General features: G+C 36.0%; 1 protein-coding gene across 2 annotated transcripts in view; it reads left to right on the top strand.

The window, feature by feature from the left end:
• LOC149573094 (uncharacterized) overlaps positions 1–25,365 on the top strand; it is a 249,719-nt gene that overhangs the window by 74,545 nt on the left and 149,809 nt on the right. For both annotated transcript variants that reach the window (XM_089814270.1, XM_089814269.1), the window contains exon 11: positions 9,284–9,423. In XM_089814270.1, coding sequence (XP_089670396.1) covers positions 9,284–9,423 — 140 coding nt within the window. The remainder of the gene's footprint in view (positions 1–9,283; positions 9,424–25,365) is intronic.

The following is a 25,365-nucleotide window of genomic DNA, read 5'->3' as shown; positions in this document are numbered from 1 at the left end:
ATGCCGAAAGAGGTTATCAATCTCTTTAATAACACCCTCATAAGAGCTCAGTCACTAACCTTGTCAATGTGGGATAAACAAAATTACCCTTTTGCCTTTTTTTTATTTTTTTGGGATTTTGCTTCCCACCCTATTTTCTTGCAGTTGCTTTTATCTTATCACCATCGCTATTTCATTTTAGTCTTTTCTCATGTTATTTAAAATAATTCTTCCTTTATGTCCCCAAATATTTTGTCCCTAATGTGTTGATAAATAAAGGAGACCTTTTTATTTAAGTATTACCTAAATAACTATAGTCTAGCATTAATATTGTTAAATATTCAAGTTTAACTTTATAAACTAAATTTATTAAAGCATAATAAATCACATCAATGATAATATAATCCTTCTGTTAATATTAGACATATTTACCATTGATATGCCTTAAGTTTTTGACCATGCCCAAATGATTTACTGTAAATAGCAAGTATGCCCAAAATTGCCTCTAAACTTTTCAGAATGATTTGCAACTGAAATTGTCTGGGCCAATGTAATATCCCCAATTTAGCTCACCATGTTTGGTGGTTTGGATTAGCCTATCAATAAATCTTGTGGCTACGTCAGATGGTTAGGAAGTCTCAATTGGTAGAATCAGAGGTCAATTTCCATTTCAGAGGACAAGAGTGTTCAGGATCGCTCTTTATTTGGTTTATTTTGCACTCTTATTATTTCTAGTAGGTGTCTTCTTAGAAAAGTTAGGGTTTCTATCATTAGTAGGGTGCTTGAATAGGTTGGTGGCAGTGTTGAGATTTGGTATTGTTGACTGGAGAAGGATTCAAAGATTTACTAAGCTTAGTGAGTCAAAAGTTGATAGTTCCTTGTTGAATAGTGCTCTGGCTGGACCTCAAGGTGAGCTGATCAATATATTTCCAAACTGACACTATCATGCAATCAACCTTTCTAGATATGCCCAAGAAAGAATCTATGGCAGTAGTAATGTACACAGGTATGAATTCATGTAGAAGGCCCCAGTTAAAGAGAGTTAACATAGCTGCTCTAATAACAAATCACTGATCATCTCTCCCCAAAAGATCTTTTGTTTGGAGTGAACAATGAGAGGGATATACTTATACATCCATGGTCAAAGGTATTGAATTCTTTGAGTTTACACTCCTTTTGGCCATTCAACAAGATTAGGTCTCTTGTTTACCAACCAAGTAGCATTCACATACCTATTGCATTCTGCCTTGTGATTTTTCCATCTCTCCAAGGCTTTCTGTTTTGTTATGTTAGTCACCAATGGAGTAGGTGGAACTTGGAAGATTAGATCAAGAGTCTCTGGATCCAAACTGATGATAGTCTTCCTATCTTGGTCCCTGATAGTCCTTTATGGGAGATCAAAGTTCTTGGTGCAGACACATACGAACTCAAGTATGTGGACAGCCAAAGGAAAGGTAGAGACTAGATGAATATTCTGCTCTTTTTTATGTACGACATATCACTTTTAGCAGCAACATCTACTCTCCTTAAATAGTCCTCAATATCCAAGTTCATGATATCAGTATCCTTGATGTTTTTACAATACAAAGTGACCTGTGAAGGAGGCATGAAGTTATGATATGGTCATATCGGTACTTATTCTTTGTTTCTCTTTATCTTTACTTGGAGTGATATTTTCTGTCATGACATTTTTGTACACGAAGCAACTATGACACGAAAATTCCACAAGTACATCTCCAAGAGGGGGATCCAATGTGTGTTTTTGAGTGTTCAAGCATGAAGTATGAAACTTTTGCATGGAAGGTATGGTTGGAAATTGTTTGGACAGCAAATGGATGTAAATGTTTGAGCTCAAAAACATGCATTTTTATGGTGAAAAACCCAAAAATGGGTTTTTGAAGTGTGAAAACATATGAGGATAGCAATGATATTATGTGTAAAAATGCATGTACATGGATGGAAAGGCATCTACTTATAACAAGCTTTTGTATTTTTGTTATAAGTAAATGTGCAAGCACATGCAAGCAACCATCACCATAAGTTTTTACGTCATGTGGCAGGGGGATGTAAAGTATGAATGGAGTGCATGTAAGCATGGAAGTGGGGTTTTTGGATGCAAAAACAAGTGATAATTGAGCTCACTTTTTATGATAGTTTCTTTCAAGAGCGAGGTTTTTGATCCCAATTGCACAAAGAAGCAAGGTGAAATCCTTGCACATGCAACTCAGAGAATTTAGACAGAAGATAGAAGGAACACATCATATACATTACATAAATCTCAAACTTGAAATGAAATGATTTGCATACAAAAAAGAACAAATATATACAACAAAGCCCAATGAATTTGGTAAAGAATCTTACCTTTTTTCCTCAAGAAGCGAAGAAAGAAGTCTCTTATTCTCTTATCAAAAATTTGAAAAGAATCCGATGAGATTTTCAGATTTAAAAAGATTGCATAAATGAGACTTAAATAGACTTCGACTCTTAACTCAATCCTTGCTTGCCAAGTATGGGAAGTTGGAGATTAAAATTGCACAATAATAGCAACTATTTTGACCAAATCATATGCAATATGCAATGTATATAAAAAATGGCCTTCAAGGCATCAAATGCAACTTGAAAAGAGTTGTAAATGAGCTGGAAATAAAATGCGATGGCTTAGAACTTATGTTCAGGGAACAACTTGAAGATTTGATGAAGAAAAATGACCAAAGAAGAGGCGTTTTGAGCAAAAACGTGCCCTAAATGGGCTATATAGATAATAAAACACCTCCAAGTCTGTAAGTTTGATGAGCCAAGATTGATCCTTGATGGATTTGAGGAAAAATGACCTTGTTGGTGACACAAATTTGGAATTTTTAATGATGAATCTTGTGTGCTTGTCCTTCAAAACCCGTTTTTGGCCCAAAATGTCCGAGAAGAGTGGGGTTTTTCAATTCAAAAGCTTGTTCTTTTCAGCTGGAAATCGACTCAAGAAGATTAAGTCAAAAAGACCTTCGATAGGAATAAAGATAGGCTTTAACAAGTTCAAAACATGTGTCTTTAAACTCCGAATCGCCACACATGCTTCAAATGCATGAAAGGTGAGTAAAGACAAGTATCTTGAGAGGAAAAGCATGTGCTTTTCAATGCCTAATAGCCACCCAATGTTTTAAAGGCTTATAATCTCATTAAGGACGTATGTTTTTGAAGACAAAAAATGATGCTTTGGCCTCCAAAATCCCTGCACATGAGCATTTTAGTTAAAAATGCCTTCAAGGTAAGTAAAGACTTGGTTTTTGTATGCGAAAGCACATGCTTTTGCCTTCTAAATCATCACTTTGTGAGTTTTTAATGCAAATGGAAGTAAAGACGTTTTTTAGAATGGAAAAACATGTGCTTTTCACTTCAAAAACTCCACCATATGCTTTTACATGCCCAAACACCTCTATTGAAGAAGTATAGATGGTTTTTTAAGATGCAAAAACACATGCAAATTGAAATGTATGTGCTTTTGGGTTCAAATTCCCCACTTATAAGCCTTTAAATTATTAAAGGTCTATAATAATAAGATTTTAGTATGCAAAAGCACATTATAAACCCCACTTCACATATTAAATGATATAAAATGTGTTATTTCATATAAAAAGCCCACCTACATGTATTTAGGACTTATATTTTATTGGGAGTAGGTTTTAAAAGGTGATTTGCGTGTTGATGATATGCAATGAGTAATAAAAACCTCACTTTTATGCATTTAAAGTGTCTCATATAATCAAATTTAATAAATAACTATAATTTTCAATAAAGTAACATGAAAATAGATTTAAAAAAGGCAAATTTCATTGAAACATCAAAAACTATGGTCAAATCAAACCCAAAATGAGCTGAAATTTTTAAATGGATGTCAAAATCCACTTTAGATATTAAAAATAATTTTATTTCATGCAATTGCCAATAAAAAGCCCACTTTTGGAGGATTCATTTGTAACATAGGAGTTCTCATAACCAATTTAAAACACCTAATAATCTGATTTAATAAGTAATTGATTCCATTTCACATGACAATGATTTCCATTAACTGAATTTAACTAGGATAAAGTAACTGTTTTCTATTCTAACTGTAATTCTTATTCAGCTGATATAATGAAATAAATAAATGAATACATTGCTAACATTTTAACTATTACCAATTGATAACATTTTCAGCTGAAAATAAGTAACGACTATCTTCCATATCAACTAATATAATTCATTTAATTTATGCTACTAGAAAACTAAACTATCTATTTATTCTTCTATGGATTTAAAAGGTAAAAGTGCAAAAGAAACATACAGATTTAATGGAGGAATCCCTTTATCATGTTGTTCAAGCCTCGGCATTGGTGAGAGGAGAAGCATTGACATAGGGTTAACCTCTCAACTTCGGACCATACTTATCCCCACACATCCTAACTTAATAGAACGGTCCTCCCTACCTCGGGATCGGGCTTGGGATGTTCTTAAGTCTAGCCATACGAGCTACCTAGTGGTTTGAGTGCCCCATTAGTTATACCTATATAACTGATGTCTATGGACAAAGAAAAAGATCTCATGATTGACACATATGCCTATAACTACCTTGGCCAAGGATTTTAGTTGGGTTTGTGAACTTGATCTCCACCACTCGACTTGACAACAGATTCCATTATCGGGGCATGCATGAGCTATTATTTATTTATTACTCCAATCTGATTTCATTATTGTATTTGCAGGTTTATTTACACCTCTTCACCATTCATAGGCTTCCTTGCCGGGTGAATTCCTCGATGTTCGTATGATTTTGATTTTGGTTTTACACCTCTTCACCATTTCTATAGCTTCTTTGCCCGGTGAATTCCTTAGTATCAAAGTGTTCTGAATATGCTTGGTAATTTATTTAAGCATGTGTAATGATGTGGTTTCATATAAACAATCAATTTTATTACAACTTCCAAAGGATTTATAAATGAAGTGAGCTCAGAAAAAACTTGGTGATTGATTTCATATATACCTTAGGTTACAAATAGCTAGCACTATGGATTGATCTCTACTTAACAGGGTTAGCCGGCTGTGGGTGGATATTAATCCAGAAAGAGAAAGAAAAAGATTGGAAAATCATATGCAAATTATTCTTTATCTATCTTTTGTATCAATTGTGTTGGGTATTGAATTCAGTGAGATCGATTCATATTTTGCACTACTTCTATGTATTTAATCTTGCCACTAAAATTACCATTCCAAGTCAGTTTATCATGGAATACAAAACAAGAAATAACATTATCAGAATTCATGACCTGAGATTCGTTTGTATCTGGTCCTCCCACAAATCTGAGGCTAATTCCGGCTTCAATTCGTCAGCAATGATATAATGGAATATCAACAAGGATAAATATATCGGATGTACCATAGGGTTTCGGGGTGTAAGAAAGGAATGGTACTCTGCTGAGAGAGAGTTCAAACGCAAACGTATAGGTTTGGAGAGAAGAAGAGATGGAAGAAGTATATTGTCATGTCCCCAATTTCTGCCCTTCCTTAGTGACAACATTTCTAGCAGGGTTGGTCTATTATCTGGTTCCCATAGGCCAGCAGAGCGTAGAGGGAACCATCCCAGGGACTTTGAGAGTCATGCATGAGCTTCCCAAGTAGTTTGGAGCAATAGACAACAGTTTCCTACAATTTAGGAGGGATTCCTAATTTGTAGGGATTGACTAGGAGTGGTCTAGGAGACATTTGGAGACCTCGGCGAACGTTTTGGAGACTTAGAGTGCATCTCCTATTTTTTAGGAGGAACTACCAGTTCAGTGACAGTTCTCTCAGAGGTGCACACAACAGGGGAGTCATTGGGACTCAATTTTGGTTGATTGGGGTTGTCTCCTACTTTTTAGGAGCATCCCTAGATTTTAGGGATGGACTACCAGTTGACACATCTTGTACGGCATTAGTTGCAGACAGGTGACAAGGTCAAATTCATGTTTGATTGGTCATTTTGGGCCTTTTGGGACCATTTGGGAAATATTTTAATATATTTAAATATTTCCTAAGTTGGTGATTAAATAAATTAAAATAACGTTAATAATATAACCATTTTGGAGTAATAAGGGGATTTTGGCTTCAGTTGATCAGGTACACCTATGTGTTATAGCTCGTTGGAAAGGTCTCGAATTATTATACATGATTTTTACTATTTGTAGACTTTTTGGTGCCTTCAGCTATGGAATTTTAATAAAGTAATGTTTTTCCTATAGCATGGATGACTTTAATTGGGAAAATGCTATTTTATTATATTTTATTTAAAGGGCAAAGTGTAATTTCCCTTTAGGGTTTGATTTACAGTTGGAAGGGGATATAAGGAGATGGAGACCTAATTTCTTATTATCTTTTGCATATTGAAAAACTTGTTTTTGTGAATTGGCTCTGAGAGAGCAATTCTTCATCTGGGACGCAAACCCCAGGTTCTGGATTTGCTGGGACGTAGCCCTTAGCAGTTATTGGCATTGGATTCTTCAGACAGTGTGTGTTGCTATCAGGGATAGAGTACGCCATTCTTTATTGTGGATTCAGGTTGCAGATTTATGGTTTCAGCGTTGCAGATTGATTCTTTCAGCTGGGACGTGATTCTTTGCAGTCTTACGGCTGCCATTTGTAACAGTTTGGCATCATTGTTGGACGTAAGCTCTTTGGAACTGCATTGGATTTATTATTTGGTTTATAAATCAGAAATCTGCCTGGTACGATTTATAGCAATTCTGATTTGGTTCTATGTTCTTATTTATTTTCAGTCTCCTCTCATGTTTATTGTTCATTATTCATTACTATTGTGAAAACTATCAAAAAACACAAAACAAAAACAAAACCTTCTGCAACTTCTGTCTATTCTCAAAGGCCATCAAAGAAATCACAGGAAAATATAGTTTATTAATTTAAAAACTACAGCAGATCAGCAAGGGCATCTATCAGGGATCTTTCATATATTTGCCAAATTCGATCATGGCTCCTAAATAAACTGAGCCGAGACTCCTCGGCTTCCATCCATTTTCAAGATGACTATTCGGATGCAATAAGAATTTTGATTTTTGAAAAGAATTAAAGCAGGAAGAAATGAGAAGAAAATGAAGAGATTTAATTTTTTAATTTTATTATTATATGCTCTTATATACGTTTACATATATATATTGATGAGGTGACATCATTATATTATATAATTATAATTTATTGGTGCCATTTCATTTTTATATTTATGTGTTCGTATTTAAGTGTTTATTATAATAATAAAATAAGAAGATTTAGTATTAATTCTCTAAAGGTACGAATTATATTTTAATTTAGATTATTTTATGTTTTTATTACATTGTTTTCCAAATAGCTCATGTGGTCCCATAGTGTAATTTGTGGTCAAGTTTTCTTATCCTTTCCAAGGGAGTCTTAGGTCATACCTATTGATCCTAATGACTGAACCAAACGATCATCCCATTCCGATGATCTTGTCTAGCGATGCTTCCCCTTTCTTCAGTCTTCTCCAGTCTTCTCCTGCAATCACCCAAGCAAAACATTCTCGCCAACACATTAATTCAAAAATATATTGATCATTAATTCAAATCAAACAACTGCTAATCATCTAATAACAGTTATAGGTTACTAGTTATTTCATCAATGTCTATAATAACTAACTCATTTCACATGATCATGAAAGAAATAATTCGTTATTAGTTGGTACAACGTATATAATTAACTAACTCGTTTCACATGATCAAGAAGAGAAATAATCTGTTAGTAGTTGATACAATGTATGTAATTAACTAACTCGTTTCACATGATCAGGAAAAGAAATAATTCATTAAACCATAGTTATGATCAAATTAAAAATTAGGGCAAAATTTGGGATGTAACATCATTAACAAGACGTATTGTCCTGAAAAACTCCACCTTATCCTTTATAACTTTAGCTAGACAACTCCGTTTGAGGCCTAAGTTAGCTTGAAATGAGTGGGATTCCAAGCTATTATCCAAAACAAGATTCCAAGCTAAGAGAAGAACAAGATTCAAAACTGTTTACAACAAAAAGAAAAACAAAGAAAAGACGTGAAAGTTACCAAAAATCAAGTGCTTGTAGCTAGGGACAAAAAACTCTTAAAAACATTTGGGGATTTAACTTGACAGAAACCTTCAAGAGGAACACACAAATAACGTTACATAAAGCACAATCTCAAGGATGACGAATTACCTTCATAACACTTTATTAATATGTTAGAACAAAGAGGATGCAACTAAGAAACCATGAGAAAATTGCATAGGGTTGCCTCACTTTTGTAATGTCAAAATTGAGGACAATGATTTCCACTCTAGATAGAATATTCTCGGAGATATTTAATGCTTCATTTGGGCACATGTGACACATTTCTTCTTTTCGATGTTCTTCAATTCTCCATTATTCTTCCCATGTCTCTTCTCAAGTTTCTAATAGACAATATTTTTACATCATCTGAAATGTTTGACATTTTAAGGTATGTTTGTCTTGCTTTTTTTATTGTTTTTAATATACAAAATAAATATTGCTATCCAGGTATATAGACAGATTTTAAAGTATATGCACAATAAGTGTAAATACTTTTAGACAAATAGGCACAAAAAGGGGTACAGCTGCATGCAAATAAGTGTTCATACAATTTTATAAATTATATAGAAGTTAGAATTCACTTCTGCTGCCCCAGAGCAGTATATCGCAATACAGTCACTTTTTGTAACCATCCAATACCATTTCATTTGCTTCAACATGTATATGTAATTGCATGCAGTTTGTCACATTCATGGATGAGTTTGTAATTATACTCCTCGAAACATTGTAGCAAGGACAATGTTTTTTTCAACTGGAAATCAGAAATTGTAATTTATGGCTTATGACTGGGAAACATAATTTAAGAGAACTCATAAGCATATTACTGTCAGTTGAAAGAAATGTATCTTATATTATATGAAGATAGATAAGAGTTGGAGCTGACATGCATGGAAGTTACAAACCTAATCATAGGGATGTCTTTGTGTTTAGCACGTTGTTTATCTTTTTGCTGAACGTATTAATAGCATACAAATTAAGTTAGTTATATGTTGTCTATAGAACTTTGATGAATTGAGAACATTTTCTGTTTAAGTGGGAAAATAGTCCTTTTTCCATGTTTTATAATGCTTTTTCTAGCTTCACTTATGCTTGTGAAATACACTTTTCTGTACATGAAAATCTATCACTGGTAAATATATCATTATAGTTATTTCTGGAGTTAAGAAAATTTTCCTGTTTTGTTTGTGGCAGACAGGGACTCCTGTGCAAAATAATCTAAATGAATTCTATGCGATGATGGAATTTGCAAATCCAAACCTTCTTGGTCCTCTATCTACATTCAAAAGATTGTACACTGAACCCATAGAAAGGAGTCGCGATCGAAGTGCAAGGTTGGAAACCAAAGCGCACATTACATGATTCTAGTTGTTATTGCATATAGATGTCTCACTTACTTGACACGATCACCGTAACTTTTCTAGAGTGGCCATGTGACAAATAGCAATCAGCATATTATCAACTAACTAATTTCAACTGTAGCAAACTTGTATAATTAATACACTGTTTGATGGCTTGATTTGATTCAACTGTGCATCCCCTTACTTTGATGATACTCTTCCCCCACTCACAGGCTGGATCCTCTCCTGCATCTGCTGAGAAAGGAGGATTATACCATCATGATGTTAAAATTATAACAATAAGAATTTTATAGAATGAAAATTTACATTGATCAATTAATTCTTTCCCAATATTCCATGCACATAAATTTAAAACATAATGATCATAACTTACTGATTCATAAAATGAAAATTAATTAACTGTCTAACATCACACTTCACATGAAACAGTTAATACAGTTATTTTAAAGGGTTCACAAGGAAGGGATGTAACAGCCATCCATACTTCTGCGTGGCAGAATTTACTTAGGGTTATGCCAGTTTTTGAGTACATTGATGGACTATTTTATGAGTTCTGGAATTCTGCCATATAAAATGTGTGCATGATTCTTGAGGAACTGTTTTTTTCATGTTTTGGTGTGGATTACTATTGGGTTAGCCCATTAGAAGGTGCACCAACAGAAAATTCTCTTGTTTCTTGCATGCAGTATCCCCAATTGGACAACCTCAGGAAATCGGAAACATTTTAAGCATGTGTGAGCTGAAATAATGAATTTATGTAGGTGCAAGTAACCCTAACATGAATAATGATAAACAGCTGGTACAGTTAGAAATAACTGATAACAAATCTCAACATAATATTCAGCTGCTACGGATCAGAAACAACAGACTATCAATGCCAGTTCACTTCTTCAATATGCTTATATATATGCATGATGTAAAAGCAATAACTAAACATGCCAATTAACAATACTGAAATGATTTGGCAAACCTAAACAGCAACCTGAGTCTGATGTAGTCACTAAGCTGCTGCAGGGATATATCTGATGCACAAGAAGTATCACTGAATCTGCAGCTGATTAGCACACTGAGACAATATGAGTCAAGGTCCACCAGTCCATTGAATTCCTGTTGGTGAATACGGTATGCAACTGATATCAATTGAAGTCTTAACAGACTATGCTGATTTAGAATTATGTCTAGCCATTGTTTTTCTGTTACTAAAATGAATATTACCATCAAATCCCGTGCCAATCAATGTAGCTGATGTAAATGGAAAACCAAAATACCATTTTGAATGAGGAAGCCTGAGTGGCACAGCCACAGCAAAAAAGGGTTTCATAGCAATAATATGGTGCGATTAGGGCCTGAACTTGTATAACAGCATAACAGCCTCTTACTAATATTCTCAATCATTATCAACGGGCTATTTATTTCCCATGAGCTAGGCTTTATATTTAAAGTGGGCTCAATCCATTCATTTTCCCAATTTCAGTGTTATTTTAGGACCTATGTGATAGTATTAAGCATATATTGAAATATCACAGATATATATGTGATATTTCAACTTATCGCGAGAAGTTTCATGTGCTGACAAACTGTGTCTAGTTTTCACGAAAAGAAGTTTTAAGTAATCGCCGATATTTTTGGAAGTTTACAGTGATAATTTGCCAATTTATCATGATAAATTGCCAACTTATCGCCTGCGGTTTCAGTATAGATTGTGATGGCCCAGTAAAGGGCAAAACATACTTTTTTGTTTGGAGGAACAAGTATGGAGAGAAAAGAAAGGGTTTGGAGGAGAAAGAAGATCATTTGCAACATTCTAGAGCAATTTCTTCTGGATTTGAAGACAATTTGCTTACAGTTTTACAAAGACAATTCACTATTTTTGATTTGCTTCATAGTTCAGACTATCAGACTTTGGCTACGAGCCATCAACATCCGACGTGAGGATGCAAATTTGTACCCTATTTGCATTTATGTATATCTAGATCAACTTCTTTGGTTTGTTCACTCATTTACTAACCCATTAGATGTATCTCCTTATTTAACTTTGCAAAAAAAAAAAATTTCTAATCAAATTCAAGCAATTCTTAAGTTCCCAAATTTTTCCAAGAAGTTTCTAACTTATCTCCGATATTTGTGGATATCTATTTTTTTTCCTTCGGTGATAAGTTGGCGATAACGATATTTTGAAGAATGCTATAAAATGTAATGTCCCCATTTTTGGCAAGATTCTGTAGAGGATTGAGTCAGTTCATTACAACGATCCTCGTGAGCTGACAGTGTGTTTAGGGGGTCCCAGTTGCAGACTCACTCTTTTTAGTAAGTCTATTTTTGGTAGTTGCCATTTTTGGCAGTGCAGTGGGTGGCTCTGGCAGTTGGTTGTCATTTGCAGTGGATGAGGTAAATATTTGCATGAGCTCTTATTTATGAATGATTAAAGTTGCATTATTATAATAATAATATTTTATTATAATGTCATTATGAGATATTACTAAATGAGTTGTGTTGGAAAGTTTCCAGAGCTGAACTCTTTTAGGAAACTCTGCAGTTTCTGAAGCTGAGTTCTTTTGGGAAACTTTTGGCAATAAAGAAATATAAATATGAGCTCATTTGATGGTAAAAGCATCAATTGAATATTATTTGCTTTTGTGTCTTTGTGACTTTTTTCCAAGTTATTGGTTTTGTGCCCTTGCTGAGGTATAAGGGTCTGAGTTAGGGAAAATTAGTTTGGGATTGCTTGCAAATGGTTTCTAAGGTAAAACTATTTGCTAATTCTCCTGACTGTTCCTACTGTGTCTAATGTTGCTGAAGATTATTGTCTGCATTTGTGAGCAGATCCATTAGATTCTTTTACACCATCCCGTGTCTGCATATTGGAGGGTAGATCTGGGCATTTCTTACTGCTTTTTTTTATCTGGAGGCCACGTTTGGGTATTACCAATGTCTGCAACCATTGCCAAGGCTGAGACGTCATTCTAGGAGAAGGGGATTTATTTCTCCAGTGCCTGTGATTCATATCCAGGAGGCTGTGATTTATTTAAGGCTGGAAATTTACAGTAACAGGCCTGCGATTCATGTTTCTTGGCATGGTGATCTGTTATAACAGGTCTGCATTTTCTGTTTGAAGGTCTTAGTCTACATTAGAAGTTCGCATCTCCATTTGGTGCCTTGTGTGTGAGTTAAAAGGGGCTGCGGCTATCATTATATGCCTGTGATCTGGTGTTTGGAGCCATCAATTTGTCAAAGGCTGCCAGTACCATTGAATTGAGCAGCGATCAGTTAAAGAGGAGACCATATGTTTTGGGCGACTAGTTTGATATAAAAATCAGTTGTCATTGATTGCATTTGTAATTTTCAGCTTTCCTAGAAGTTCAATAAAATATTAAAATTGCAAAGTGGAATTTCAATATCAGTTGTTAAATTCGATATTTTATTTCCATTGTATCTTCACTCATCAAATAAATGTGAAATTCAGTATTTCTTTGGTGCATCATGTTTGTATTTTCAAAATAACTATCTTGGCAAGAAATTGGTGTTAAATTGTATATTCAAATTACAAGCAAAAAGAACGCAAGGGGCACATATGCCACCTAAATGTCCATAACATAGACAGAATTAGCAGAAACAAAAAATTAAGATTTCGTACATATTGCCAGTTGGATAGTTGAGCCAGGTGAGGGTTATTACATAAAAAATACTTTTTAACACTTTATTGAAGATGTATTTCAAAAATAGGCTTTTTGTAATTTAAAACATACTTTTAAATACTTAGGAAAAACCACATATATATATTTTTTTAATATAAACATAAAAAAAAAAGAGTGAATACACAAGGATAGGTGAAAACCATTTCAATCATTTATTACTCGCCATTTTCACTTTCCTTCAAAATTAGAGCTTGTAACATTTGAGGACAAAAGCCATTTGTGTGGGAGAACTTGAGGATGAAAACTCCCTTGGTATCCAAGTTTGGATTTGAGGACGAAAACTTTCATATCCATTTCAAGCAATTCTACTCTAGGATCACATTCGGGTTTTTTGTTTGTGGTTGTCTAGATTTTTTTTGACAGTGTTAAATCAACATTTTTTACCAAATTTTCAGGTTTACACATTGCTGCTACAGTGCCCGTGTAGAACCTTTCTAGGATTTCTATAAAATTTGAGTTTTGCTCAAAACCCAAAATGTAATTTGGTGGTTCTTTGACAGAATGCCAATTAAGGATACTCTTATTTCAATCAACTCCAAATGATGTGAAGTTGTAACCAACAGTACCACTTAAAGTTTGGAACAACTGCTGCTGACCTAATTTAGATATTGCTCATATACTTATAAAAGGTGGTCTGAAACTTATACAATAGCTAGTAGAAACTAAGATAGTGATTTTATGCAAAACTAACCTATAGTATTTGTTGCAGCATATATAATTGCCACATAAATCTGAAACTAGTTTCTAGATGACCACTGTACACACTTGTTGATTTGACTGAAGCCTGAAAGTTATAATCTGATAACTTTAAAAACTCCTCCTGATACCTTTCCAAACAATATTGACTCATCTAATAGAGTAGCCACTGATCCAAATCTCTGTTAATATGCATGATGCTTAATATGTCTAAGTTCACTTCATTCCACTTGATCACTCTTGTGCTGATTGTCTTGAAATCTCCCAAACAACCAAGTCTTTGCACTTTATGGCAAACAGTAGCAGGTGCCAGCAGGTGTAAAGAGTCCCAGTCGCTCTGGAAATCTACAGCTATTTTTCACATTATTCGGAAAAGGTTTTTTGTTAACTCTTGAACTTCTGGTGGTTAGCAAAAAGAAGTCCGATTCTTTATAAGAAGCTGTCTCTTATTCCATTGCCCAGTCAGCTACCTTCCCCTTTGTCCCACAACTCCTCATCTAAAAATTTTCCCTTTGTTATTCACTGATAGTAAATCAATTCTCCATGCCTCCTATAATAATACACCCACGTAGGAAGGCTTAAGAAATTCAATGAATTGACAGATATCCCCTTTTGTAGGCGGCGGCAGATGTAGCTGATTGTTAAACCTTCGAACAAGGAGAAAGTGTGTTTCACCTAATGCTATGGGTATGTGCTCAAATTCATAAAATATTTTATCTTTAAACTTTAATGCTAGGTTTACCTATCTTAATTTGTAGATTGAGTAATTCCCACAAACATTACTTTTCAAATTGTTTTACCTGTAATAGTTGGGGTTCCAATGAATTCCACAAATTAATCATTTGGCAACAAATCACGATAAATTGTGATATTGCTATCAGGATTGAATTGTGTGATTTTGAGTCAAACTCATTGACCCATGTTTCATGAGTAGTGATTCAACATGAATCCATCCCTCATGAGAATAAGTGGAACACTTAGCACTCGTTGGATCTAGGTGATGTTGACAGGGGTGAAGCACCGGGACTTCTCGGGAGGTCACCCATTCGAGCCTGAGCGTGCTTAACTATGGAGTTTCCTCCATGGTTAAACCCAAAGCTTGCTACCCCATTTGCAAAACCTTCACCAAGTGTTGCGCCTTATGAACCATTCATTAGAAAGCCCCTTAAGCTCATCAATTGATAAGTAGGAGATAATTTCCACAGCAAGTCAAATTGTGATATTGCTATTAGGATTTAACTGTGTGATTTTGAGTCAAACTCATTGACCCATGTTCCATGAGTAGTGATTCCACATGAATCGATCTCTCATGAGAATAAGTGGAACACTTAGCACTCATTGGATCTAGGTGATGATCACAGGGGTGAAGCACCAGGACTTCTCGGGAGGTCACCCATCCTAATACTACTCCAGCCTGAGCGCACTTAACTATGAAGTTTCCTCCATGGTTAAACCTAAAGCTTGCAACCCCATTTGCAAAACCTTCACCATGTGTTGTGCCTTGTGAACCATTCATTAGAAAGCCCCTTAAGCTCATCAATTGATAAGTAGGAGATAATTTCCATAGCAAGTCAAATTGTGATATTTCTATTAGGATTTAACTGTGTGATTTTGAGTCAAACTCATTGAGCCATGTTTCATGAGTAGTGATTCAACATGAATCCATCGCTCATGAGAATAAGTGGAACACTTAGCACTCATTGGATCTAGGTGATGCTCATAGGGGTGAAGCACCGGGACTTCCCGGAAGGTCACGATAAAGTTTACGTTGGAGCTCGAAAACCAAGACCTTGAAGAAATATATCTTCTATTTTTGCACAAAAATGTAAACTAAATCTTTTATGCACAACTGGAAGAAAAATCATATACGTTTTGGGCACAATTGTTACTCTGCTATGATATATTTCCTCATTGAGGTGAAAGGATAATTTTCTATAAAATTGCCCCAATAGAATCTGAGGGTTTCATCTCTTAATTAGAAATGTTTAGCTCATTGTTCATCCTTGGATGGAACCACTCTGTTGAAAGCAGAGGGTTTTCATCATTAGCTTTAGCCTTTTGGACTCATCCGTCATGAAACCAATTGGGTTTTCAACTTTTCATCCTGTAGCAGGAACCTGACCATAGGCACAAATCTCAAAAAGAGATTATGAATATTCAGAATTAATCCCTTTCTTCTTGTTAACTCCTTTTATAACTTTCCTTGAGAGAAAATCTTTTAATTTTCCATTTTAATCTTTATATTTTCCCACCAAAAAACTGACCTTATAAACTGCCCTTTTGGGCCTCGATGCCCAGTGACACAGCTTAGGTCAGTCTTAAGAGCACTTTTACATAATCAAAAGTAGTTATCTTTTAATTTGTAAATTTTTGACATCTTAATTTAACTATTTAATTTCTTTCAAGCTCTAATAATAAGGGACATTATACACTACAGTGTGAAAAGTTTAGATTAGCTGTTTTTGAAACATGTTTCTGAATTTTTTGCCAATTTAGCTACAAACATCTCCAATACTCAATGAAACCCACAAAATGGGCAATTATACTACAGCCGTAGAACATACCATTCCTACAACTATAGACTTATAGTACTAATAGAGCTGGAAAATTCAGTTTTCTTCCACACTAGTGGCTCTAGAGGACTCTAAGACTTCAAATTTTGGAGGAGATTTTTGATCTCCATGCAAAGCTATTGGAGGGTGGCAAGTGTGGTTGACTAGGTAGTGAAGAGCATAGAATACCATGGAGACCTGGGCTGCAATCTTCTGGTTGCCTAGTGAAGGCCCATGAGTTTCAACTTCCAATGGCCCTGGTAAAATGTTGAGAGGTACTAGTATCATAGATAATTCTCATAACCTCATTGGCCTGCCTAAAAACTTGTTTTTGCATTTGAAAATAAGTAGTTTTCATCCTTTGTGTATATATAAATGGGGTAACCTAAAGGTAATTAAATTCTGCCCATGAAGTTGCTATATTTTAAATTGTTCAGGGAAGCTCCTCATTAAATTTAAGGCCTTTACATTTGAATTCAAAGCCCTGCGATCAAATTTAGGCCTTCAAATTCAAAATTTGGGGCATAATTGTGGAGACATGACCACATATCTAGCAATAAGGGCCCAGATTTGGGCCTGCGAGTTTAAAACTAAGGCTACAGATACTAAATTTTGGCCTACGCCTTGGGAAATAGGGCCATGTTAAGGTTTGCACGCTTCAATATTGGGCCCAAATGGGCAACACGCTTCACAAAAAAGGGGCTTGGTTAACTCTTTAAGGCCTTATGCAACATTAATTAGACCCTTGAATTGGAACTTAGGCCCACATTTTGGTAAGTTTTAGATATAGGGCAAGTCCCATATGATTTGCAATTCCGATCTGCATTGAATCTAGGCCCCTGTCTTATAATTGCATTGAGTTTTGTGCTTACTCTCAGTATTTAATTCATACTTGGGACCATTCCTCGAGTTTTGAGTCGACACTTGGAGGTTCAATTTGAATTTGGGTCCTTGGCACTTCATTTAGGAAGTATTAGGGCACACACCACATGTTTAAGGGGTCAATTTGTGTCTCATTTGGTTCAGATCAGTATTTGGATCCACATGTTATAGAATTTAAGGCCTAGCCTAAGTCAGTTTAAGCCTGTCTTAACAATCTCAAGGCCACATGCTAGACTTTGGGACTTACTTCCTTGAGTTTTGAGACCAGGCCTGTGCATAATTTATTAATTTCTCTTAATTTTCACCCAATCTATTTTTGTTGGGCATCCAGATTTAGGTCCTAGCTGGGCCGATATGCTTGGACATTGGGCCCAAATGGACCACACATTACTATAATAGCCCAGATTTTAAATTTCGATGCTTGACGCTACCCTATAGGACTTGACTCATTCAAATTTAGGTCTGGTTACTTACAAGAGAAGAACAAGGAAAGACACAATGAATGACTAATTCAACGAGATTCAGATCCTATATGGAGCAAACAAACCAAACATTAATAAGTCAAATGGAAAAATCAAATCAAACCCTCTTCCGTGCTCTAAAAAACATGGGAAATCCAATCAATAACTTAAAGGGATAACCCAACCAAGGGAGAGACACTAGCTTAACAATAATATGACCCCGAGTACAGAGTTCCCCAAGCCCCATTCCTACCTAGAGAAGGATCCCCAAGGGAAGAGGAAGTAATAGAACCCATGAACCCATGACCCATATTGAGGACATAGCAAGGGCTTATGTAGAGTTAGATCCTCATATTAGAGAAGTGGTATTAAAGAACTCAAACACAAGGTGAGCAACATAACAATTTTAAATTGATGGATCAGGAAAGATTAGACCCCACACATGGTTACAAATACTGAACACATTTTTCATTCTAAGTCCCATGATAGAAGAAGATGCTCTCCAATTTGCGATACTTCATCTGGAAGGAGCAACACATGAATGGTGGCGCCGTGGACTGATCTCATCAGGGCATCAAAATAAAAACTCCTATGGAGAATTCTCCCAAAACCTCATTAACAGATTTGATGAAAAAGATACAAAATGGCACTTTCAAGAATTAACACATCTTAAACAAAATAAAACAGTGGATGAATTTGTACAACAATATTAAGGGTTAACAATGTTGATTCCAAATCTCTCCCAAAAGCGACTTACTCAAATGTTCATAGAAGGCCTTAAAGAGTCCATAAAGAATGTAGTGAAACCCCTTGAGCCACAAAATAAATTTGAAATATTCCACTTGGTCATTGCCCCAAAAAGAGATTTTGAAAATGCTGTAGAAATAGAGGAAGGTGCAAAGCTTGTAATTACAACGCCTTATAGAAACCCCCATAAATATAAAGAAGAAATTGAAAAAAACCATCAAAGAACTATTAGAGATGGGACATATACAACCTAGTAGTAGTCCATTTGCCTCATTAGTAGTAGTTGTTAAGAAAAAAGATGGAACCATGATAATGTGCATCAATTACAGGGCATTAAATAAGACATCCATAAAAAATAGATACCCTATCCTTATAATTGATGAGTTAATGGATGAATTATATGGGGCGTGCTATTTTTCGAAAATCGATCTAAGGTTAGGATATCATCAAATCAGAATAAGGGAAGAAAATGTGTATAAGACAACGTTTAGGTTCTTTTATGGACACTTTGAATTCTTAATGCTTCCATTTGGACTCCCATATGCACTAGCAAATTTTCAATCTTGCATGAATTACACTTTTAGACAGCAGCTATGGAAGTTTCTTCTTATATTTTTTGATGACATTTTTATTTATAGAAAAACATGGGAGGAGCATCTAAAACATATTGAAGAGGTTTTGAGTATTTTGGAAACACTATATGCTAAAATTTCAAACTGCGAATTTGGACTTGAGTATTTTATCTTGGGCATAAAATCAACAAAGAAGTTGTAAGTATGGACGAAAAAAATCAAAGCTATCAAAAAATGGCCAAAACCAAGAACCTTTACTCAGCTTAGAGGTTTTGTCGGAGTATGTAGTTATTATTGTTGATTTGTGAAGGGCTTCTCAAATATCGCAACCCCCCTTACAAACCTAGCGAAGAAGGGAGCCTTCCCTTGGAATGATAAAGCACAAGCAGCGTTTGTACAACTAAAAGAAGTCATGAGTTCATGCCCAATATTAGCTATACCGGATTTCTTTATGCCTTTTGAATTACAATGTGATGTGTCAAGAGTAGGAATAGGAGCTCTATTGATGCAAAAGTAACACTCTATAGCTTTTGAAATCTGTAAACTCAGGGAAGTAGATAATTATTACTCTATATATGACAAAGAAATGTTGGCAATATTGCATGCCTTAGCAAAATTTTGTCAATACCTAATTTGTGGAAAGTTCATAGTAAAGAAATGATAATAGCCTATGTTTCTTCTTGAATCATAAGGATCTAAACTACACACAACAAAAGTCGTAAGCAAATTCAAGCCTATGATTTTCATATAGAATATGTGAAAGGTGTAAAGAATGGACTAGTAGATGCTTTGTCAAGGAGACCCCACATCAACACTATTTCTAGTATCTCAGGAGATGGGAGATTGGAAAAATGATATAATAACAGATTATGACAAAGATCATTTTGCTGTTACAAATGTAAATGGCGGAATACTTGAATGAATTAATCAGAGATCAAACTGATCTATATATACAAAGAGGGGAGTCGAATAGAATAGAAACATTCTATTCTAGACTACACCTAAATATTAGAAACATTCTAATATTTACAGAGATATAATAAGATATAATAGTGAGCATTAAAAAGAAAGATTAAGGTTATTTTAATACCCCCCCTTAATGCTCAATCTATTTACTACACCAATAGATCCCCTGAATTTAACAAACTTGTCAGGACCAAGGGGTTTAGTGAAAATATCTGCTGATTGCTCTGAGGTAGGAACATAGCGTAACTGAATAGATCCATCTTCTACTAATTGTTTGATGTAATGGCAATGAAGCTCTATGTGCTTGGTTCGTTCATGAAACACTGGGTTCTTGGCAAGTTTGAGTACGCCTTGATTGTTTGAAAACAAAGAAGTCGAACCTGCTTGAGGAATATGCATATCTGCAAGCATCTGCCGGAGCTAAATTGCTTCACAAGCTGCCTTGACAGCTCCTCTATATTCTGCTTTTGTAGAGGAGAGTGCATGTGCTTGTTGCTTCTTACTGGTCCAAGTAACTGCTGCAGATCCGATACTAAACAAATAGCCAGAAGTAGATTTCCTATCATCAACTGAGCCGGCCCAATCGGAATCAGTGAATCCACTGAGTTGAGGAGTAGTACTCCTTGTGTAAAGAAGACCGTAATCTAAAGTACCATGTACATAGCGTAACACACGTTTCGCTGCAATCCAATGATTAGTCTTGGGGTTTGTCATGAACCGTGAGATGTAGCTGACTGCAAAACTGAGATCAGGTCTAGTAGTAGTAAGGTAGATGAGACTACCTACTAGCTGCCTGAAGAGTGTTTCATCTATAGGAGGAGAAATAGATTGTGCGGACAATTTCAGACCAGTCTCCATTGGAGTGGAGGCAGATTTGCAATCCTGCATTCGAAACCTATCAAGCAAACTTCTGGCATACTTGGACTGAGACAAAAAAAATACTATTGTCAGTCTGCCAAACCTCAATACCTAAACAATAATGAAGCAATCCGAGATCTGTCATATCAAAAGTTCTGCATAGATCCTGTTTGATTTTTGAAATCAAATGTTCTGAATTTCCAGTAATGATCAAATCATCCACATAGACAACAAGAAAAAGAATATCATTACCAGAGTGTTTAATATATAGATTACTGTCTGACGGACTACGCTGAAATCCTTGAGCAACCAAGTAATGATCAATCTTTATGTACCAAGCCCTAGGGGCCTGTTTAAGACCATAGAGGGCCTTCTGGAGTCTACATACTTTGTGTTCTGAACCGGCAACCTTAAAACCTGGGGGCTGCGTCATGTAGACTTCTTCCTGTAATTCACCATTGAGAAAGGCGCTCTTCACATCCATCTGATGAACTTTCCAACCATATTGAGCTGCAATTGCAAGAAGAATGCGAATAGTGCTCATCTTGGCTGTCGGTGCAAATGTCTCCTCATAATCAATGCCTTCGCGCTGGGTGAATCCTCGAGCAACAAGTCTAGCTTTGTATTTGTCCAAGGTACCATCTGCATGGTACTTGACCTTATAGACCCATTTACAGCTAATGGGTTTCTTCCCAGGAGGGAGATCTGAAAGAACCCAAGTGTGGTTCTTTTGAAGACTCTGAAGCTCAGAATCCATTGCTTGTTCCCATTCTGGAATTCCTTTGGCCTCTGCATATATCTGGGGCTCAGGGATACTGTGGATGTTGGCCATAAGAGCTATATTAACTGTGTTGTGCTGAAGGCTCTTATTTCTGGAGGTTCTACCCTCAATGAGTTCATCAGGACAAAGATCACTAATCGTTTGAGCCCACCATTTTGGCCGAAGAGTCGAGGAGCCAATATCAGATGCTGACGGAATAGCTGGATGAGAAGCAGGAGCAGGAGTTGTATTATCTGGAAGTGACTGAGGTGGTGTATCAGTAGCATCAGATGACTCATATAAAATAGAAGAACCCAAGTCAGAGATTGCTGAAGATTGAATCTTGGAATGTGGTGGGGAGTCAGAGAGCAGAAATGGTCCAAATTCCTCATCAAACACAACATCAAGACTGAAGATTAAATGATCAGTATTTACATCAATCAGTCTGTAGGCCTTATGTGTGTGATTGTATCCTGTGAACATAAGTTTTTGGCTTTTGGAATCCAACTTAGTGCGTTTGGCATCAGGAATCCATACATATGCCAGAGAGCCAAAAACTTTCAAATGGTTGATCCTAGGTTTGCGACCAGACCAGGCTTCCTCAGGAGTCTTATGATTAACTGCAAGGGTGGGTGATCGGTTAAGAAGGTAGACAGCTCTGGATATTGCTTCTGCCCAATATTTTCTGGGAACATTTCTATGTTCTAGCATAGTCCTAGCCATTTCTGTGATGGTACGGTTTTGACGCTCTACAACACCATTTTGCTGAGGGGTGTGAGGTGTGGTGAATTGACGTCTAATGCCATGAGTAGTACAGAAGGCAGAGAAAACAGAAGAACAGAATTCCCCCCCATTATCGGTCCTAAGAGTACGGATGGAGGAACCAGACTTTTTTTCTACTAGAGCTTTAAAGTGCTGAAATACAAGAAAGGCATCTGATTTTTGCTTAAGAAAATATACCCACATTTTGCGACTGAAATCATCCACAAAGAGTAAAAAATACCTGTTCCCAGTAATAGAAGGAGTATTCATAGGACCACATACATCAGCATGGACTAGCTGGAGTACTCTGTATGCCCGCCATGATTCACCATTCTTAAATGGTGTCCTATGTTGCTTCCTTGCTTGGCAAGCTCCGCAAACGCGATGGTTCTGGGTCTGAATATTAGGTAGGCCATGGACTAAATTATCTCGAGCAAGTTGTGCTAGATATTGAATGTTCAGATGACCGTATCGCTGATGCCAGAGACTGCTGAGAGCAGATGATTCGGCGATGAAGGCATGCTCAAGGGAATCGCCTGAATCTACAAGCCTATAAATACCATGATCCTCAAGACCGAAAGCAAGGGTAGTGCGGGAAACACGATCAATAATCGAACACTTATTTCCACTGAAAACGACATCCAACTGAGGAGAGTGCTTCATAATCTGACTAACAGACAGAAGATTATGTTTCATGCCAGGAACATAACATACATTGAGAAACATGAGTTTTCTTCCTCCAGACTGAATCTGAACATTGCCCTTGCCGACAATATTGTATTCTTCACCGCCTCCAAAGATTACTGAGTCAGAATAGGGAGTGAATTCAACAAACCAATCACGCCTATGAGTGAAATGTTGGGAGGTACCAGAATCGATGTACCAAGCAGAAGATTTCACATGATTTGCAGGTATGCTGGCCATAAAGGCATGGTAGATAGATTCTTTCTGCTCTGAGTGTTGGGCAGCATTGGCGTGCTGTTTAATTGAGTCCAACTTTTGATGCTGCTGATACAGATGCTTATAATATGTGAATATTTCAAATGGCACAAACTTCGAGGTGAGAAAATGAAAGACCCAGAAAAATTGGAGAAGTAACTAGAAAAGAGCTCGAAAAACCCAGAAATAAAATGTTGTCGAAATCCAGATCCGCTGGCTCGAAAATCGAGGCACAAAAAACGAGGCACCCACAAAAATTTGATGAAGACCCATTTGAGATTTCAAAAAACCCACCAAGAATATGTGCTCAGAAAATTTTTCCGAAGTCAAAAACTAGGGTTTCGAGCAGAATAACAGTCGGCGGCCAAAAAGGTCAAAAAGGCAGAAAAAAGATGTTTGCAGGTGAAAAAAACAACAAAACCCAGCAGCTGAAATGCGAGCAGAATATCCAACAGGGATAGACAGACCCGTTTTTGAAAAAAACAACCAAAAAATCCCACTTTTTGAGATCTGGATGTGAACAGATTTGAAAAAACGACCTCCAGATTTGAAAAAACGACCTTCAGATTTGTGACTTACAGACTAAGCTACGGGTTTCCAAGAACGCCAGTAGCTGAAGACACAATTTTTCAATCGATTTGCACAGAGGGTTTAAACCCTAGCTCTGATACCATGTTACACATGTAAATGGCGGAATACTTGAATGAATTAATTAGAGATCAAACTGATCTATATATACAAAGAGGGGAGTCGAATAGAATAGAAACATTCTATTCTAGACTACACCTAAATATTAGAAACATTCTAATATTGACAGAGATATAATAAGATATAATAGTGAGCATTAAAAAGAAACATGAAGGTTATTTTAATATTTGCAACCTCTAACATAACATTTCTCATAGGCTGGAATTTAGAAAACATATTCAGAAAATAATTGATTTTCATAACAGAATGACATAACAGTGGTTATATGTGTTACTTCCTTCTAAGAAAACTGATTTCATTTCACAAGAGTAAGTAAACAAAATTAAAGCAATAACCATTTTAAATTCATATGAAGGAAACTAATATGACTTCCATAACTAACTTCCACAATTAAACTTGATAGAAACCACGTATATATACACACATGCATCTCAAGGGTAACATGAAATTAAAGTAAGAATGGGCAAAAGATAAAGAAACCTACATGAGTCAAACTAACTATCAATGAGTTGTTTAAGCCTTGGCATTTGGTGAAGAGGAGAAGCATTGGCTTAGGCTTAACCTCCCAACCGCAAACCTTAACATATCCGCACACAATCTCATACGAGAAAGGCCCTCCCTACCTCGGGGTTAGGCTAAGGACATCATAGTCCTGCCACCCAAGGATTTTGGTGTTAAGAGTGTCGGCTAAGCAATAGACAAGGCAGCAAAATTCCTCCAACAACCTCCACTCTGTCAGCTAGCACCCTGACCTCTAGTTATAATTGCGGCAGGCATGCTTCTAACCTACCTTGGCCAAGGATTTAGATGGGCATTGTATAAGCTTGATCACCACCGTTCGACTTGACAATTGAATATACTTTGGACAACCATGAGCTGACTTGGTCTAAGAAGTTTTACTTGTTTATTTACTTTCGTTATTGACATTCAATTTGTTATTGCAAGGATACTTCTCCTCTTCACCCATTTATGCTTGACCCTTCTAGTTTTGGGTGCATCCTGGGAGATTTCTGGGTAAAAATGCATTCAACTTTTCATTCAGAATGTACTTCCTCCAATCCGATTCTTATCTCAGTGGCATATGGGTGATAGCACTGTATAAGTCAGATGTAGGCCTCACAAAATATAATGGAACCAACTCTATGTATAATGTACATGATATGCATTTTACAAGTGATTGTTAAACAATTACAATGGAGTCAATCTGTACATGATTATGCACATCTGTATAAACGATATCACCCGATATGCATGAATAAAAAATATAATAAGATGAAGTATGCTTTCAGAATCAATACACTTTAAGCATTTGGTTAC

The sequence above is a fragment of the Cupressus sempervirens genome, chromosome 2 (genome assembly GCF_028749045.1).
Source record: "Cupressus sempervirens isolate cs-2001-9-10 chromosome 2, ASM2874904v1, whole genome shotgun sequence".
Lineage (NCBI taxonomy): Eukaryota > Viridiplantae > Streptophyta > Pinopsida > Cupressales > Cupressaceae > Cupressus > Cupressus sempervirens.
This window is presented reverse-complemented; position numbering and strand designations above follow the sequence as displayed.